Source organism: Aegilops tauschii, chromosome 5, assembly GCF_002575655.3.
Source record: "Aegilops tauschii subsp. strangulata cultivar AL8/78 chromosome 5, Aet v6.0, whole genome shotgun sequence".
NCBI lineage: Eukaryota > Viridiplantae > Streptophyta > Magnoliopsida > Poales > Poaceae > Aegilops > Aegilops tauschii.
Window position 1 is genome coordinate 349,206,290 of NC_053039.3, and position 18,942 is coordinate 349,225,231.

An 18,942-nucleotide genomic window follows, 5' to 3' on the forward strand; every position below is an offset into this window, starting at 1 on the left:
AGGGTCGGTCCATGGAGCAATAACGGCCATGATTTCATGAGCAGAGGGTGTTACTTCGGTATCCGAACCCCCGATGATACCTGTATCTTGTTCGGTTGCTGGGGGTGTTATCAGGTCTGGACTGGTATTGCCGCTCTCATCCTGCCACACTACGGATGGCTTGAAGAGCCTTTCCACGAAGGTGTTAGGCGGGACGGGGTTGCGCTTGGCCCCGATTCGAGCAAGTATGTCCGCTGCCTGGTTACTGTCTCGAGCGACGTAATGAAACTCAATCCCCTCGAACCGAGCCAATATTTTTAATACAGCGTTTCGATATGCCGCCATTTTGGGATCTTTTGCATCGAACTCTCCATTTATATGGGATATTGCGAGGTTTAAATCACCGCGCACCTCTAGGCGTTGTATGCCCATGGAGACAGCCATTCGGAGACCATGTAAAAGTGCCTCGTATTCGGCTGCGTTATTGGAGTCCGTATACATGATTTGCAGCACATAGCGGACTGTGTCCCCCGTAGGGGATGTCAAGATGACACCAGCCCCCAGTCCGGTTAGCATTTTAGAGCCGTCGAAGTACATGATGCAGTTGGAGTATGAACTGTACTCTTTAGGGAGCTCGGCTTCCGTCCACTTGGCGACAAAGTCGGCCAGCACCTGAGATTTAATAGCTCGGCGCGACTTCTATGTTATTTCAAATCATAAGAGCTCAATGGCCCATTTAGCTAAGCGACCGGTGGCATCCCTATTGTTTATAATGTCATTGAGCGGTACTTCCGATGCCACCGTGATCGAACACTCTTGAAAATAGTGCCAGAGTTTTCGGGATGCCATAAAGACCGCATAAGCTATCTTTTGGTAGTGAGGGTATTGGGATTTGCATGGTGTAAGGACCTCCGAGACGTAATACACTGGTTTCTGTATAAGGAATTTATGTCCTTCTTCCCCTCGCTCGACGACGAGTACAATGCTCACTACCTGGTGAGTTGCGGATATGTAAAGCAACATAGGCTCGCCCACACTTGGGGCAGCTAGGATTGGGTTGCCTGCTAATAAGGTTTTTATTTCCTCTAATCCAGCTGTAGCCACATCCGTCCACTCGAAGTTGTTGGTGCGTCTAAGCAATCTATAAAGTGGTAATGCTTTTTCTCCTAATCTGGAGATGAGGCGGCTTAACGCCGCCACGCATCCTGCTAGTTTTTGGACCTGCTTTAAACCTGTTGGTATGGTCAGTTGTGACAAGGCTCGGATTTTGGCTGGGTTTGCTTCAATTCCTCTATTGGAGACAATGAACCCTAACAGCTTTCCGGCTGGAACGCCGAAAACACATTTTTCCGGATTGAGCCGTATCTCATATGTTCGGAGGTTATCAAATGTGAGGCAGAGATCGTCCACCAGTGATTCAACGTGTTTAGTCTTGATGACCACGTCGTCCAGATATGTTTCCACTGTCTTGCCGTTTTGTTTTTCCAAACATGTTTGAATCATGCGTTGGTAAGTGGCACCAGCGTTTTTAAGCCCGAAAGGCATAGTGTTGAAACAAAAAGGCCCATACGGGGTGATAAACGTCGTTGCGGCTTGGTCGGATTCCTTCATTTTAATCTGATGGTATCCGGAGTAAGCGTCGAGGAAACACAAAGAGTCGTGTCCTGCGGTCGCATCAATAATCTGGTCAATGCGGGGCAGTGGGAAAGGGTCTTTGGGGCAAGCCTTATTGAGGTCTTTGAAATCGACGCAGAGGCGCCAAGACTTATCCTTCTTCGGCACCATGACCAAGTTGGCTAGCCAATCTGGGTTTTTGATTTCTCTGATGAACCCGGCTTCAAGTAGTTTGGCTAGCTCCTCCCCCATAGCTTGTCGTTTGGGTTCGGAAAATCACCGCAGCGTTTGTTTGACTGGTTTGAACCCCTTGATTATGTTGAGGCTATGTTCGGCCAGTCTGTGTGGGATCCTGGGCATGTCAGAAGGGTGCCAGGCAAAAATATCCCAATTTTCGCGCAGGAACGCTCGTAGGGCGGCATCAACCGTTGGATCCAGCTGTGCTCCAATGGACGCTGTTTTGTTAGGATCCGTCGGGTGCACTTGAAATTTAACTATTTCATCTGCTGGTTTGAAAGAGGTGGATTTGGGTCTCTTATCGAGGATCACATCATCCTTGTCCACCGTGGATCGCAGGGTGGTTAGTTCTTCGGCCGCAAGGGCTTCGGATAGTGCCTCAAGGGCCAAGGATGCAGTTTTATTTTTGGCGCGGAGTGCTTTACCTGGATCACTTGTAATTGTGATTATTCCATTGGGCCCCGGCATTTTAAGCTTGATGTACCCGTAACGGGGTATGGCTTGGAAGCGTGAGAAAGCGTCCCTCCCTAGAAGGGCGTGATATCCACTATTGAAGGGAGCCATGTGGAAAAGCAACTCCTCGGACCTATAATTCTCAGGTGTGCCGAATACTACATCAAGTTTGATTTTCCCCGAACATCGTGCTTCTCGACTAGGGATGATGTCTTGAAAGGTGGTATTGCTTTGCTCGATGCGGGCCTTGTCAATATGCATTTTGTCGAGCGTGTCCTTGTAGATGAGGTTAAGTCCGCTGCCGCTGTCCATGAGTACTTTGGTAAGTCGGAAGCCCTCCACAATTGGCTTTAAGACCAAGGCGGCAGGTGCTCAGACTGGTCAGGCCCTTGGTTTGTCGTCAGCAGTGAAATTTATTGCCGCGTCGTTCCATGGGCTCATTGTGGTTACTTGGTTAATTTCGGCGAGGTTGCGGAGTGCCCTTTTACGCCGATTATTTGAGGAGAAGGTCTCGAAGACCGTGAAGACGTTAATGTCGTCATCCTCCGGAGAATGCTTCTCCGATGGTGAGGATAGCCTCACCGCTTTTAGCCACCTGCCGGAGTACCCAACATGCCCGAAGGCTATGAGTTGGTTTAGTGCTCGCCGTTGCATGTATCTGACAGGGCTTGTCGAGGAGTTCGTCAAGAACGGACCTGTGTGTTGCAAAGGGTTTATTTTTCTTGCCGGCGGGCTTATGATCGGATGCCTCGTAAGGGTGTGCCCGTTTTGCCCGGGCAGTGCACTGCTTAAAGGCAGCAGGTTCCAATTGGTTTTTTGGGCCTTCCATGTGCTTTCCATCGAGCAGTACTTCCGTACTATGTCCAATAGTTCCGTGAAACTCTGTATGCGATAGCGGACGAGAGCATTCCAAATTCCCTCATCGGTGCAATTGTGATGAAAAACCGAGACCGCATCGTCGTCGCAGCAATCTTTGATCTTGTTTTCAACAAGTAGAAACCTGGCCCAAAAGATGGACCGTTTCCTGAGGTTGCTGCTGTACATACATCATGTCGTATATGTCAGGAGGGCCTGAATTGCTTGGAGAGTATTGATTGTGGTGGGCGGGTGGGCTAAAACTTGAATCCCTGCCCAAAATTGTGTTCGGAGCTTGTAAAATCTCCGAGGTCACCGCCTCGGGTCCGTGAAGATCCAAGTGCTTCTCGGACCCTAAGTCTGACCCTGAGTTCGGGGGACGTGGGGTCTCCTCCAAAGGAAGAGTATCCAGTTCAATGGGTTCGGAGATCCAAACATAGCTGGTTTTTAACTTAGGGGAAGAAGTGTTCTTGTCTCGTTCCTCGACGACCGCCACCAGGTGAGTGATCGGCGGAAAATTGATTTCCCTCTGGTCAGGTTTAAGCCCGATGCGATCATAATCCATTGAAAGCCCCAGGGCGGCGATGCGATCTAATAACTCGTTTAAGGACGAGATGTCTGTCGGATCCATCTTTTCGGAGTGTTCGAGACCGATGCGGAGGTGATGTTTGGCGATTGCGGGGGGCGCTGCCGGCTTGACAGCCGTGTGGGCGCCCACGGTGAAGCCGCCGAGCTGGAGGACCTGTCCCGAAGTTAGGCTCCTTCTAGAAGTGATATCATTGTTGATGACAAGGTGAGCCATCGATCCTTCTATCGACAGCACAATGGAACTCTCAATGAAAGCACCAATGTCGGTGTCAAAACCGGCAGATCTCAGGTAGGGGGTCCCGAACTGTGCATCTGAGGATCAATGGTAACAAGGGACGATGGGGACACAATGTTTACCCAGGTTCGAGCCCTCTTAATGGAGGTAAAACCCTACGTCCTGCTTGATTGTATTCAATGAGTATAGGGGTTACAAGAGTTGATCTACCTCGAGATCGTAGTGGCTAAACCCTAGTTGTCTAGCCTAGGGGAATTCTGATAGCCCCTACGGACTAAACCCTCCGGTTTATATATACATCGGAGGGGCCTTGGGTTGTACAGAGTCGGTTTACAGAGAAAGGAAATAACACATCCGGACACCAACTTGCCATCCAAGTATATAGGAGTCCTATCTGGACACGGGGCATGGTCTTCTGTTTTTATCTTCACGGCCCATCAGTCCGGCCCATATCAAATAGACCGGACACCCGAGGACCCCCTAATCTAGGACTCCCTCACTCGCCTCGCCTCTCGCCATAGGACACCTTGGCAGCGGAACTGGTCCGCCTCCCTTCCCTTCGCGACCCCTTCGCCCTCTCCCGCACGTTCTCCTGATTTGTCGGTGCTAGAATCAGCATTTCCGCCATGTCGCCGCCGAGGCCCACTTTGGCCGGAATCGGTATGAGGCACACACGTACTGATGGTCGTCTTCTTTTTGTTACTTCAGGATAATTTTGGCTTTGACCTTAAAAATGGCATTGACTCGCAAGTAACATGTCGTACAAGGAGCGGTACGAGGAGCCGCACGTGTACTTTGCCCCTTCTTTCATTCTGATCCTTCGAGAACCACCCGATTTTGTTCCAGTTTCTTTTCATTTCTTCCTCATCTTTCCCTAGCGATTGATCTCGTAGATCCTAGGGTTTCTAATCCCTCACATAAGCCTATGGAAGACATCCCATATTCATTATCAACCTAACTCATTGCCTCCGCCCCATGCCCTCTTTCTAGAACAAACTTGTCTACAGGATCAAGAAGGCATTGGTCTCCGTGGCATCGAAAGACACTCTTGTCGCCATGTCAAGAGGGAAGGGATCTTACCCAAGCTCTTCATCAAGAAAGATTATACCTTTTCCTGATTGGGAGGAGATGGCTCCCAAAAGCTGGGAGGTACTCCATTGCAAAACATCAAGGAACAAAGTCTAAAAAAGAAGAAATAAGAGAATAAGGCTACCCTCTGAACCCCTACAAGTAAATTCTGGAAGGATCTCTTCCTAAATCTTCACCAGGCCCTTCACCTCGCAAACGCGAGAAGGAAGTGCCAACTCCAGGTGAGATTTAGGAAGAGATTAGCAAACCCAAGAAAGTCTATAAAGCTTGTGTTCATAATATGAGGGTATTTACGCCTACTGGGTGATGAGTAAAGATCTTGAAAAGAAGGTTGATGAACTCTACAATAGGATAGAATACTCTGCTGATGCCACCACAAAGCTGTCAGCAAAAACAAAAAATTCTCCTAAAAATCATATCCAAGCAACATGAAGAGATGATGATAATGTTAGCCCACTTCAACTGTATGGCAGTTGCATGAGAGAAGAATAAGAAACCTACGAAGGAGAAGAAGGAAGCACCAATCGAGCTCAGGGAAAATTAGGTATTGAGATCTCACTGGCTTGATCGTAAGCTTGGGCGAGATCCATGAAATACCTTATACCTTTATCATTCCGCACGTCTACCTTTTTGCAAGTTAGTTAATTTAGTTGCATAATAAATTGCTCGGTTAGCTCCTTATGAGTGGCCAAAGAATCACTTATCCGATGATGAATGTTGGTCTTACAGTATAATCCCCTAAGCCTATCTTATGATAAAAAATGATGCAAAAATGGACCCATCAACTCCCCCAAGCTTAGAATTTTGCTCGTTCCCAAGTTCTTTCAGCCAGGGCCGAGCATAATTCTAAGCTTGGTGGAGTTGATGAGTCCATTTTTGCATCACTTTTATCCTTTATTTCTACTTAATAGTCTACGATTTTCAGAATTTTACCGCGCTCGCGCGACCTTTTTGCTTGGTTTCGCTAGGTTACTGAAGGAGAAAGATATTTTGAGCATTCACTGAAGAATGCCTAACTCTGGGTGAAAATCACACAAATTGAGCTTACAATAAACTTTCTTATGGAGAGAAGATTAAATGGGACGAAAACTAGCTGTGCAAAGCTTTCCAGAGGCGAAGACGGCGGGCAGTACGAGCGTGGACGCTTGTATCGTACGGCACCGCCACCCCTAGTCAACTACTTCAACCCCGTGCTATTGAATTCAGAGGCAACGAACAAAGAGGCCAGAACCATGAACAAGACAGAAAACCTCACCTTTAGAAGGGATCCATAGGGGGAATTGGCAGAAGGGTATCGCTCCGCCACCACCCCGATCAAGGAGACTACAACATCAATCTTCATCATCATCGTCATCCACATTCTTATCATCAATCCCTTCATTCATCTCATTGTAATACCAAATCCTAGTTTGGATTCATACGTGTGTTACATTAATCATTCATCCGCTATTGCCATAAACACTTTTATGATGCTTGTTGTTTCTATGTCTGAGTAAAGCCCGAGTTCTCAGGGATATGGAGGAACCTTAGTACGTTTATGAGACGAACGTGTACAAGATACATGATTCTCTTTATATGTTGTGTTAATTATTCTTCAAGATGTTGTGTAAAGTCAACCTCACAACACTTGTCTTTATTGACTTTTAGGATTTTACTATCTGAGGGAAGTGGGGACGAGGAGGTATTGCGGTGACAAAAGCTACCACCCTCTCTAGGTGAAACTTAGACAAGGGAGTAACGAAGAGCGCTTTAGCTGCATCCATAGGGAGACCCTTAGTCATTGTTGCCTCTATCCGGCAGAGGAAACATTTCTAATCTATTTATCAAATATCATGGCAGTACAAATAACACAAGTAACGAAAATCACATCAATGTCCGTAGACCACCTAGGAGATGCTCTTAGAAGTTTCAAACGAGGAATATAACCTTTACCCTTCTCCAATCATGATAGGCATAGGACTATACGAGTGCAGTATCTGGCACACGGCCACAGTGATGGATAGATTGCCGTCAGTCCGCAGTTCAATTTAATTTGCACGATGCAAGCTGGCGAAGACCACATGCACGGACATTTCCTCTGATCATTGCAAATAATGCTGGCCGTTCGATGATTGTGATTAGGACAAGAGCGCTTGTTTGGAGCTTAGCAGCGCAGGCGAGCAAGAACGACATCGGAAGACATCTGCGCAGTGCATGCAGACTGTACGCATACAGGGGGCATAATGCTGCCATGGCAAGGAAGAAACAAATGCACGGTGGGTGCGCGCATGGAACATTAAAAAAGAACAAGATAATCCTGTCAGTTCACTCTCACAAATTGGTGTCTAAAATAATAAACCGTTAAAAAGGCAAACTAGAGAATGCACTTGCACAATTATTTGAGGGGAGTTTGCTTTATTTTTTTAGAGTATTTAAGGGAGTTTGCTAACTAAAATCACATGGGAAAGAAGGCCAAAGCTAATTATATTAGGTACATATAATATTGATATTGATATGTACACCGAACCGGACCAGACCAGATAGTCCCTCCTGAACTCCTTTTTATGTATATACGTGGAGCTGAGACAATCATTAGATGATGATCAGTTGAGCTGAAGTGGGCAAAACCCAAGATCACCGGTCGAGCAGCCTAGCTTTCAACCAAACCACTGCAAGTTGCAAACGCCAAACAGCGAGACACCATCCTATACAATGACCGCCGGACAGTTCATGGCCTGTGGGAGCTAGCTATCGTTACAGCTCAGTCTACAGGTTAGAACCTAGTCCTCCCCACATGGCCAAGTGAAACACCCCTTGCCTCGCCCCTATATATACGCCCCCCTGCTGTGTCCCTCAACACACACCCTCCACACAGCACAAGTCAGTCAGTAGTGACACAGCAACCTGGGGAGGGAGAAAGGGAGAGAGGGAGAGACAGAGAGAGGGATGAGAAGGAAGGCCATGTTCACGGTGGGAAAGAGCAAGGGGGTGGTGGCATCGCTGATGCACAGGAGGCCCTTCCAGCACATGGTGCTGAGGAGGCTCAGGGAGCTCAAGAAGATAGTCCCCGATGCCCGGGACGCCGACGTCGACGTGCTGCTCAGGCAGACCGCCGAGTACATCTGCATCCTGGAGCTGAAGGTGGCCGCCCTGCGGAGGCTCTCCGCCATCTACGGCGCGTGACGGATGCCGCACCTCCGTCTCGGTACGGCCCGCCCACCGCAGTGCCCATGGTTAGAGGTTTTGAGCCCCAGAGTGGATGCAATTGTACATTAGTTGGGTAGGAAGAGCATTTCTTGCCTGCTCATCTCTTGTACCCCCACTAGTACTACGTTTGTGAGCTGGCTCCTATGTGCGGTCACATATAGGATCTTGTTTAGCAAGACAAGCCGGTCATTGTTACTGACAAGGCAATGACTGGTGTTGGCTACAAGAACAATTATCTAAGCCCCTCCCTGCATCTTATCGAATATATAGTTGTTTCTATTCAGCTTTCCTTTTCAACTGTTTCCTGGATGACTACAACTAATGCACAACAAGAAATCCACTGTTTAGATAAAGTAATTAATATTATATTTTTATCACATTATGATTTATTTACTTATTTGGCAACGGTACAGAATGTAGTTATTATCCTCAGAGTGAAGAACAGAGATGTAGTGTTCAACACCATAGATCCGATACACTGTAATAATCACCATAAAATCCCGGTCTGCAACTTATTTGGGGCTCCGACAGAAATTCACAGTGTTGGCAGATTCTTCAACATAATATGTTGATCTATCTTGGATAACAAATAACAGCTGCCGCAAAAAAAAAATGTAAGAAAAATTTACATAAAGATCTGTCAGAATTTCCGTAAAAAGTGAATAGAACTTATTTTAGTCAAGGTCCGTTGCTTCAAGTACAACTGTGGGATTCCTTTCTAACCATGTAAGATATATGCGAATGCGTCACATCAAACATATGCTCCAGTCATTATGACAGAAAAGTAAAGTTCAGGGCAGATCTTACCTTTAGTACAGTCCCATTTGTGAAGCATCCAAGAATCAATGCTCGTCAATATTTCTCAGGTTTCTCAGCTATCGGCAAGGAAATAAGTCTTGACTGGTCTCTCTCCAGATCATCACTAACCGACATGCCCACTTGCTACTTTGAAGTCTAACTCCTCATGTGAACCCCTAAAAAACAGGTGTCCGACAGCAACACGTAACAGAACTGCAATAATGCTGAACAAACTTTGGTGGATACACCATGACGGCTGGCCAAGTAAAAGGACGATTAGAGGAGTTTAAGAACTTACCATATCCATTATATCATGTCGATTTCTAGAATAGTCTACATTATGTTTTAACTTCATATTCTAATAGGTGCATACCATCATGCCCCGAACAGCATTGCACAGAAGTAATGTAACATCAGTCACAGAATAAAATCTCTGTAAGAAAGGCTGCAGGGGTCTTAAAATGTCATGTACTAGAGGTTATGCAACATGGAGTAACAAGAGTGCAAGGCAACACAATCAGAACTACTGAACTGGAACATATTAAATGGTACGACACATGCCAAGGAGTGATTTCACTATTTTCCAAAAGAAGTAACACATTTTACTGACATGTTGGACATCAGGCATGATAAAGACAATAGGTTCTTTGCAGTTTGATAATTGTCTGTTTCAGTGCAACATAATTGTCATTGAGCTGCACTTGACTAAAATAGAGAACATGAGAACAAAATTACATGTTGAACCTGCTAGTATTTTCTTATTGACACATCCATATCATAGTGTACCAGCATCACATGTCTATGTCCAAGCAACTCAGGCATGCCTCCGGTCCTAGTAACAATCCTTCTCTGATAAGCCCACGTGCACACCATAATTACTCCATACAAGTACAACACATCCAGTGATCGTTCCACTATGAATAGCTTTTGAGAAAACGGAACTTTTCAAGTCAGAGGTAGGAAACACAGAAACAATATCAAAGCAAAATGAAGAAGAATACTCACCAGATGATGTGAAGCAACCAGATGTCGTGAAACAATGATCTTGTGTGGTGTTACCACATATTCATCTTATGCTTTTGTCATAAGAAGCTTGACTAAACCAATACCTGACTTGATGTCTTGTCTGCTGAGCTCCAATATGCTGCAGAACTTTTGTAGCTTGGCACCAATTCTTTTCAGTCCACTTTTTCTTGGAGTGTATGGGAATAAACCAGCTAAGCTGGCCCCAACCGTCAGATTCACTATTTCTAGCACAGCCATGCCAAATATTTTGTCAGATCACCCAGAAAAAAGACCCACTACTACTGCTCATAATTGTACTACTGAGCTACAAGCCTGACATGTTGCATATGTGATGCTTGGGTCTTTTGCACAACTTCATATGCCAGACACTACATGTACATCACTCAATTGTTGGCATTATAGCTTCTACATAAACTAATAATGCAATAATTTCACACAAGCATCTCATATTTCCCTTTTTATCTTCCATTTTCTAAAATCACAAAACACTACACATGGCCGTAGATCAATCAAGCTCCCTTCGTCAAACTAGCAACAGAAATATCAGGAAAATCAATCTGCACACTTGCTTAAGAATGCAGTTATGCAAAGCATAAATTAAGGGCAACAGCAACATTTCTTATTACTTTGTGAGGTGCAAGCTACTTTTCAAAAAAGGAGGAAAATCATGGTGTAGGGACACTCATGCGGTACCAATCTAAAACTAACATAACATTTAATAATTTAAACACCATAAATGCCTGCTCCCCCTCCTAGCCCTGCCTTGACAAATCTTTCAGGAAGTACCCTGAAAATGAGGCACAGCCAGATGTATTTGTCAAGGTCCCCTGTACCTTAATGGTACAACTCCAGGGTGCTGCATGACTTTACTGAAACACATGGAGCCCATCCATGTGTGAGCATGTGCCTCTGATACTGCAATTTGGACTGTCCATCATAGCCAAGTATCAGCTGAGGTGGCAGCTATAAACACAACCAACTGCAACGACAAACACATCGCACCAAGCCACTGATGGTTGAACTCTGGCACAAGCCATATCTAAAAACCTCAGGCTCATTAGCCAAATGACAAAATCATAATTATAGCACCATGATCATTAATTTTGCATTAGTATAGAAATGACGCCCATGTGGAATACAGAGCCGAATGCATACAGTTTCACATCATGGTATTTTTAAAAGGTTGATAATTTCGTTGAATACTTCACAGAAAACACCAGGAAGCGGTTGTCCAGACTGGGGATTCCAGCTAAACAGAAATCTTGGTTTAATTGAAGTCGCACGGTATTGCCTAACTTGAAAAGCAGTGGGCAACCAAACTCTGGCTAAAATGAGTAGTTATCAGAATTCATAACCTCTGAGCATGATCGATTTTAGTTAAACTTAGGCCTGGTGATGATAATACTCTATTACACAGCTATAATTATTAAGGAGATACATATAGCTATTTACTTTTGGTTACTAGAGAAAATGAACTGGTACTTAACTGAGGTATTGTCACCTTTCAAACTATTCATCAGCAACATAAAAATGCATCAAGTAATAGGGGTTATTCAGCATTCCTGTTGAAACACCTTTTTACCATTTGCCTCGATGTGAAAGAACTAAGAAGCAATGGTGTGCATTCTTCAATCCAATTTTTTGGTGTGAGTGTGGGGATGTCTAACAAATAATTCGCATACAAAGTTAATCTGCAGAGTCTGTGTATATAAAACAATGGAACTGAGAAGCTGATCCCGGGTCAAAATCCAGCCATTCTGCCACGCTGCCTTGTTGTGGAAAGAACATTACTAGTTACAGGTCAACCCACTATTGGTCTGAATCTTTACCAACCATGGTTATTATATAGAAGTAGAACAGAACGTATGTCTTACTAGAATATATAGAATTTGCACTTTTTTTAGCATGGCCAGTATCTTCCATCAACAACCACAGAAAATGCAATTTTAGCACTCAATGTATTGCACTTTTGAAAAAAATAGTACAATCTCAATAAAGTAAACAACAGAAGATTAGACGTGCATCTCAAACATTACAATATGAATTCATACTCCAAAAAAATTCCTGACTCAACATTTCAATGTACAGAGAGAAAATCATGCTTAGTACGATTCTATAGCAAGATCACACAAGGAAAATGTCAGGTATGAGTCATGGCCATGAAATGTACCACTCCAATAATGTTCAGCAAATTCGGTGGTCATATATCAACAATGCTTAATAGGACAAAATCTCATTATTGTCTCTGCTTGCCCCCACGAGTGCATGACTCGTACGGACTAGCCACATTAGACCCAAACATATATCACATGGGTAGAGCAATAATGAAGATGTTTCAAGAATTAGGCTATGCACTTTCCATGCTGCCAACTGAACTAGATCATGCGCTTTTCATGCTACCAACAACCAGAAGAAAGCAATGTAACAAGCTCACACACAAAAAAAAAAAAAGCATTACTAGAATCAAACAATGACGGGAGTCATGGGCTGGTAGTGGCTCTTACCAGGGCACCCTAAAATCTGCAAGTATCTCTTGATGGAGCATGGAGAGAACAGGGGAAATACCACATGCCATCTCACCTCAGATTCTCACTTGATGAGGTAAAGCCGGCGCATAAAAGAAAAAGGAAATGAACCTGTACCATAAACCTTGAGCAGAAAACCTGCAATACTCCTATGGAGACAAAGCCCAGAGGACCCAAATGAGCAAACACCATCTCCAATTTTTTTGAGTATAACAGAAGCCCTGCCGTATGAACAGTACACAGAAATCATGTCATATACTCGTAGATCAGATTCTGCCATACATTCCAGGCCTCATTCGAGCAATTCAGTAAGCTCGAGGTACGTTTAATTAGGCACTGCTTGCTTGCGCTCATTTTGCATCACGGGGACAGAAACTAGAGAGTATAGAGTAATAGCAGGCGACCCAAATCCCTAAGCTCCTAAAGAACACGCGCATCAGGTAATCTTCGCGCCAGTTCCTAGTCCCAAGAGGACGCGCGGAGGAGTACGAACCTAGGGGAATGTGGAGGTCGGCGGGGAACTGCCGCACCAGCAGCGAGCGGAGGCGCGGCCGCCCGTGCGCCGCGACGGCCGCTGCTGCTGGTGGTCCCGGTGGAGGCAGCAGAGTTGTCATGTGGGCGAGGTGGATGGGCGGCCCACGGCCTGGAGACTCGGCCCGGTGGAGGCAGGGCTCTTTGCTGTGGTTTTAGGCCTGCACGTACGTGTCAGAGACTTGACCCGGCCCGACAAAGTCCCGGTCGTTGCAACAACTTGGTTTCTCAAAAAAAAAACCAGTTGAGAGTACTCGTTGCAAAGATCACTTCAATTCCCCTGATTGCGACAGGTGACACACATGCAGCGCGTCATTTGTCACAACATGAAAGTTTTTCCTTTTTTGTAGATTTGTTTCTTCAAAACGTTTTATCTCTCAAACCGTGCGTCCAAATCTTGAACCGCTCTTACCGTTGGATTCCTCGTGTCGAGATCTTCAAAACTAGATCCCATCTTGATAAGTTTAATGCACTTTTTTCATTAAAAAAACGGACAAAAAAACCAAACCGGGAACACGGATTTTTCCCTTTTCGAAAGAGGCACGCCCGTGCCTCTCACAAAATCACAACCGTGCCTCTCGCGGAAGGAAAAAAAAAGAAAACACGCTTTTTTTCGTTTCCGAGGAAGCACGGCCGTGACTCTCGTGAAAGCACAACCGTGCGTCTTGCGGAAGCAAAATGACTCTCGCGAAAGAAAAAAAATAGAAAACGCATTTTTTCCTTCCCGAGAGGCACGGCTGTGACTCTCGCGAAAGCACAACCGTGCCTCTCGCGAAAGCAAAAGCGTGACTCTCGCGGAAGTAAAAAAAGAGAAAACGCGTTTTTTTCGTTTCCGAGGAGGCACGGCCGTGACTTTCGTGAAAGCACAACCATGCCTCTTGCGGAAGCAAAACCGTGACTCTCGCGAAAGAAAAAACAGAAAACGCATTTTTTCTTTTCCGAGAGGCACGGCCGTGACTCTCGCGAAAGCACAACCATGCCTCTCGCGGAAGCAAAACCGTGACACCCTCGGAAGGAAAAGAAAAGAGAAAATGCGTTTTTTTCGTTTCCGAGGAGGCACGGCCGCGACTCTCGTGAAAGCACAACCGTGCCTCTTGCGGAAGCAAAACCGTGACTCTCGCGAAAGAAAAAAAACAGAAAACAGGTTTTTTTTCCCTTCCAAGAGGCATGGCCGTGACTCTCGCGAAAGCACAGCCGTGCCTCTCGCGGAAGCAAAACCGTGACTCTCGCGAAAGAAAAAGAAACAGAAAACGCGTTTTTTTCCTTTCCGAGAGGCACGATCGTGACTCTCGCGGAAGCAAAACCGTGACTCTCGCGAAAGAAAAAAAATAGAAAACGCGTTTTTTTTCATTTCCGAGAGGCATGGCCGTGACTCTCGCGAAAGAACACCCGTGCCTCTCGCGGAAGCAAAACCGTGACTCTCACGAAAGAAAAAAAAACAGAAAACGCGTTTTTTTATTTTTGAGAGGCATGGCGGTGACTCTGGCGAAAGCACAACCGTGCCTCTCGCGGAAGCAAAACCGTGACTCTCGCGAAAGAAAAAGAAACAGAAAAAGCGTTTTTTTCCTTTTCGAGAGGCACGACCGTGACTCTCGCGGAAGCAAAACCGTGACTCTCGCGAAAAAAAACAGAAACTGCGCTTTTTTTCATTTCCGAGAGGCACGGGCGTAACTCTCGCGAAAGCACACCCGTGCCTCTCGCGGAAGCAAAACCGTGACTCTCGCGAAAGAAAAAAAACAGAAAACGCGTTTTTTCGTTTTTGAGAGGCACGGCCGTGACTCTTGCGAAAGCAAAACCGTGACTCTCACGAAAGGAAAAAAACGCGTTTTTTCGCGCAAAATTTTTTTTTCAAATTTTTTTGGATTGAAAAGCTAAAGAAGACCGGTGCAAAACCAAAACGTCAAAAAAACTGAAAAAACCGTTTAAAAAGCGAAAAAAATCCGAAGGGAGCGCCTAGAGCGCGACACGTGGCGAATGGCTGAGAGCACGCCAAGTGACGCCGATCGTTGCGAGGCTCCCGAAGGAGAGCTCATTAACTAGTTGCTCTCTGGTTTCTCTCACAAACCAGTTCTGTTGATTCTGCAGAGATCGCATAGAAAGAATTGGGTGTGATAAAGTTGATATTAAAACAAATTGCAGTTTTGCAGCAGTGGCAGTGCAACAAGCTGGACATTATGTGGGCTCGGATGAGGCAACTGTGCTCAAACGTAAGGAGCTCGCAATGGATTTTGCGAAGGTCTCATTACACGAGTCGGCACGTCCTGAACCCATGGGCATATGCACCCATTTTTTGAAAAATGTATTTTAAACATGTTTTCAAATGTCAAAAAATTTAAAAGAAAATTCCACGCACACATGTTCGCAAATGTGTATATGCGGCACAAAGTTATGTGAAGAAATTGTCTTTTCGTTTTTTCTCCGCAAAAAATAAATAAATTTCAGTGCTTCTAAATGGCGTTTTACAACACAATTTTTTGCGTTTTTTACAAGCAGAAAAATTTATTTTTCCGTGAAACTTTACGCACGCACATAAACACATGAAAACGTATCCGTGTAACCTTTTTCAGATTTTTTTAGCATTTAGAAATATATTTTTCAAAATGGGTTCATATGTACCTGTGTTCATCGATGCACTTCCCTCTCGTACCCCCACTATATGCGTGAAGCAAATGAAGTTGCTAATGATTTAGCAAAGAAATTCTTTAGTGAAAGAACTTCTAAATTTTGGGACTCTACGTTTCCTGATTTTATTTCTTATTCTCTCGTAAATGACCTTTTGATTATCTGAGAAATAAAATCTCGATGCTTTCAAAAAAGTGTGGTTGTTGTTAATCCTCGCGCTCGGGTAATTTATGTTGTTAATCTTTTTTGGAAATATAATGTTGATGATTTATATTTCAAAAGAGGTGTTCATTTTCTCTTAGGGGAGGAAGAATGTTTATACTCGCTCCTTCCCAAAATACTGCCTAATAGAATATATTGTCCCTCGCGTTCGTGTCGCCTGCGTTTGGCGACACGGGAAACCCTAGCCACCGCCGGTATGTCCCTCCTCCATCGCCTCCCTTGACATCATCGCCGTCAGAGTGCCTGTCGGTAAAGCTGCGCTGCGCCCTAGGATGATGGCGGCGGGGTGGCTTCGTCCCTGGCACGCCGTGGCGCCACCACCCCCACCCCATCCCCAGATTTGATCTTTGCTCAGAGCCGGGCTGCCACCCTCTACTCTGGCCGTTGCATCCTCTCTCTCTGCCGGCCCAGCACTGCCTCGGCCTACTCCTCCCACAACCGCTTCCTTCCCCGGACGACGCGCCTCCCCTCTCATGTTGTTGTTGGTGACGGTCGGGCTAGCCAAGGCTTGGTCCTACCTCGTTGAAGGTCGCTCCTCGTCTCTGACGCCACCTCCTCCAAGTTGCGGTGCTGGCTTTGCCGAATTTTGTGGTCACGGTGGTTTTCTTGACGGGTGGTTGAGGCCTCGCGGCGGACTCTTTGTCGGCACTGCTCCGTTCCCGACGGCCATAGACTTGCGTACTCCAGTATCCATGGGCTTCCAGCGTCCTTTGCCGACAGCGTTCCGACCCTAGCGCTCCGGTTGTTGCGTCCTTTCCAGTCTTCGGCTCATCGACGTCCCAACGACTCTGCCCGCGATAGCTCTGATCTGCGTTGGAGAAGGGCAATCGAATTGGGCCTTCATGATGCCGACCCAGCCGAGTGATTTCTTCGCACAAAGTCAGTCCATTCATGCCTGCTGGACCAAATCATTGTCATGGGCCTATCCTAGGGGATCCCGCCACCACAACACATAGCACATTTTGCTAACTGAGATGACGAAAGATGTCAACAACGCCGAAACATTAGTTTCCATCCAAACAAGCACCCAAATTTTAGTCATACCCAGAGCCAACATCGAGGCATCGAGCCATGCTATTCTTACCAGTATTATGAAGATCTTGTGTACTAGTTGAATTGAATGGCGGTTATCTTCACGATTTACTCCAGGTAGTTATTCCGTCCTTCATAGTACATAAAATTTTCATAATAAGTAGTGCATAGATGAGTTCCAGCCTTCCCGTACGTCTCCCTCCCGAGCCGCCTCCGCGTGGGCGACCGGGAGGCCCCAGATCCCATCGCCGCCGAACCTCCCCCACTCCTCCTCCTCCTTCCTCGCCGCCGTCCAAGGGCGCGGCCAGGCGAAGCCTAGCCGTCGCCGGTGGCGGCGGGGACTCGGACCCTCTCGCTCGGGTGGGGCTGACGCGGGCCGGCGCCGCCGGGCCAGAGCGTGGCGGCGGGCCGGTCGCCACGGCGGGTGGTGGCGGCGCCTCGGCGACGTCGATTCCCCGCGGCAGGAGGCCTTGCGATCTGGTGCGTCGCGGCCGCCAGGGACGGCGGCGGCGTGACCAGATCGGTTCGCGGCGGCGCGGCCGGATTGATCGCTGGTCGGCCGTCGGCACGGTGGTGGGTGCGACTCGCGACAGCTGGGCAGATCCGCGGGATTCTACCCTTGTCTGGCCCTTGACAGCGCGCGCAACTACGGGGGAAACCCTAGTCTCCTTGGGATCGAGCGATGGCGGCGCTTTTGCGTCGTAGTCCCTCTTTAGGGCATTGTTTTGGAGTTTGCTCCGGTTGAAGGGACCAGCGACGTCGGCGGCGCACGTCTGGTGGAGCAACTGCCGATGAAAATCGCGCCGACTACGGTCATGGCGGACGATGGCGGCATCTTAGATGTCCTTCCCTTGTTGAGGCACCGTCGTTGCAGTCTGCGTCATCAGGCTCGGGATGCTCCGGGGGAAACTCTAGATCTGGGTCTTCCGGATCGGACAATGATGACGTTTTATCGCTTTCCCTCCTGGGGGCATCGTTTTGGAGTAAGTGCTGGCTGGGGGGATGGTGGAGCGGTGCTTCATCTCACACATCGATGGCGGCGGATATCGGCGGCATGGCGTTGTGGAGGCTCGGCGTCCGATGCACGGAGATGGACTCGCGCGGGAGGAGGTTGCTTTCTGGCGTCATGGTGACGTCGATGGCAGAATGGCCAGACAAGGTAGAAGCCTCAATATGATCTGAAGACGGACCTGTGGAAGATGGCGGCGACGACACACGAGTGCGTCTGACCGGATTGTGCCCCAGACCCGGTATGTGGCTCGACTGGGGCTTCCGAATATGTTTCGGCGTCCGGCTTTTGATGTTAGGCTTAGGTGAGTGGTTTGGGTAGTGGCCCAGCTAGCACCCCTTCATCATTTTGGATAGGAGTAGCGGCATGTGTTGCCAAGATGATGGATTCAGGCACATTGTTGTAATACTTTATAAGGTCCTCGAGAATAATCAATAAAGTGGCCGTATGCATCTCCCAGATGCAGAGGCCGGGGTCATCCTTCTTTTTTTTAAAGTAGTGCATAGGTATATGATTTCTGTCCAAATATATACCCAAACATATATGAGAGCCATAAAGAAACAACAAAGTATATTCAATTTTTCTTTTGCGAAATATTTATTGCATTACTCAAAATCAGGTTTTACAATCTCATCTTACAAGTTTCAAGACCTCATCTGGACCAGAGCCTAATAAAACCATAGTTTGGCGTTGCAACCAACCAAAATTAGCCAGGGCGTGACTAACTGCATTACAATTTCGACGAGTATGAGCAATGCAAGAATCCCTCTCCTCCATACTACTAATGGTCTCTTTAATAATAAAAGCATATTCTAACTTGCTACCATTCCCTCCTTTGATCATCATAACCGCCTCCAAACAGTCTGATTTCACATCAATTGGTAGTTTACTCCATTGTAGTGACAGTGAAGTACCCCAGCAAGGAGTTCGGCTTTCAATCA

The 18,942-nt window shown here is 46.6% G+C and overlaps 1 protein-coding gene across 1 annotated transcript; it reads right to left on the reverse strand.

Annotated features, from left to right (window-relative positions):
* Positions 1 to 1,869: 1,869 nt before the first annotated feature.
* Positions 1,870 to 2,595, reverse strand: LOC109750650 (uncharacterized). The gene has a single exon (XM_020309612.1). The coding sequence runs from the start codon at positions 2,593 to 2,595 to the stop codon at positions 1,870 to 1,872; it is 726 nt and encodes a 241-aa protein (XP_020165201.1).
* Between the last annotated feature and the right edge of the window lie 16,347 nt (positions 2,596 to 18,942).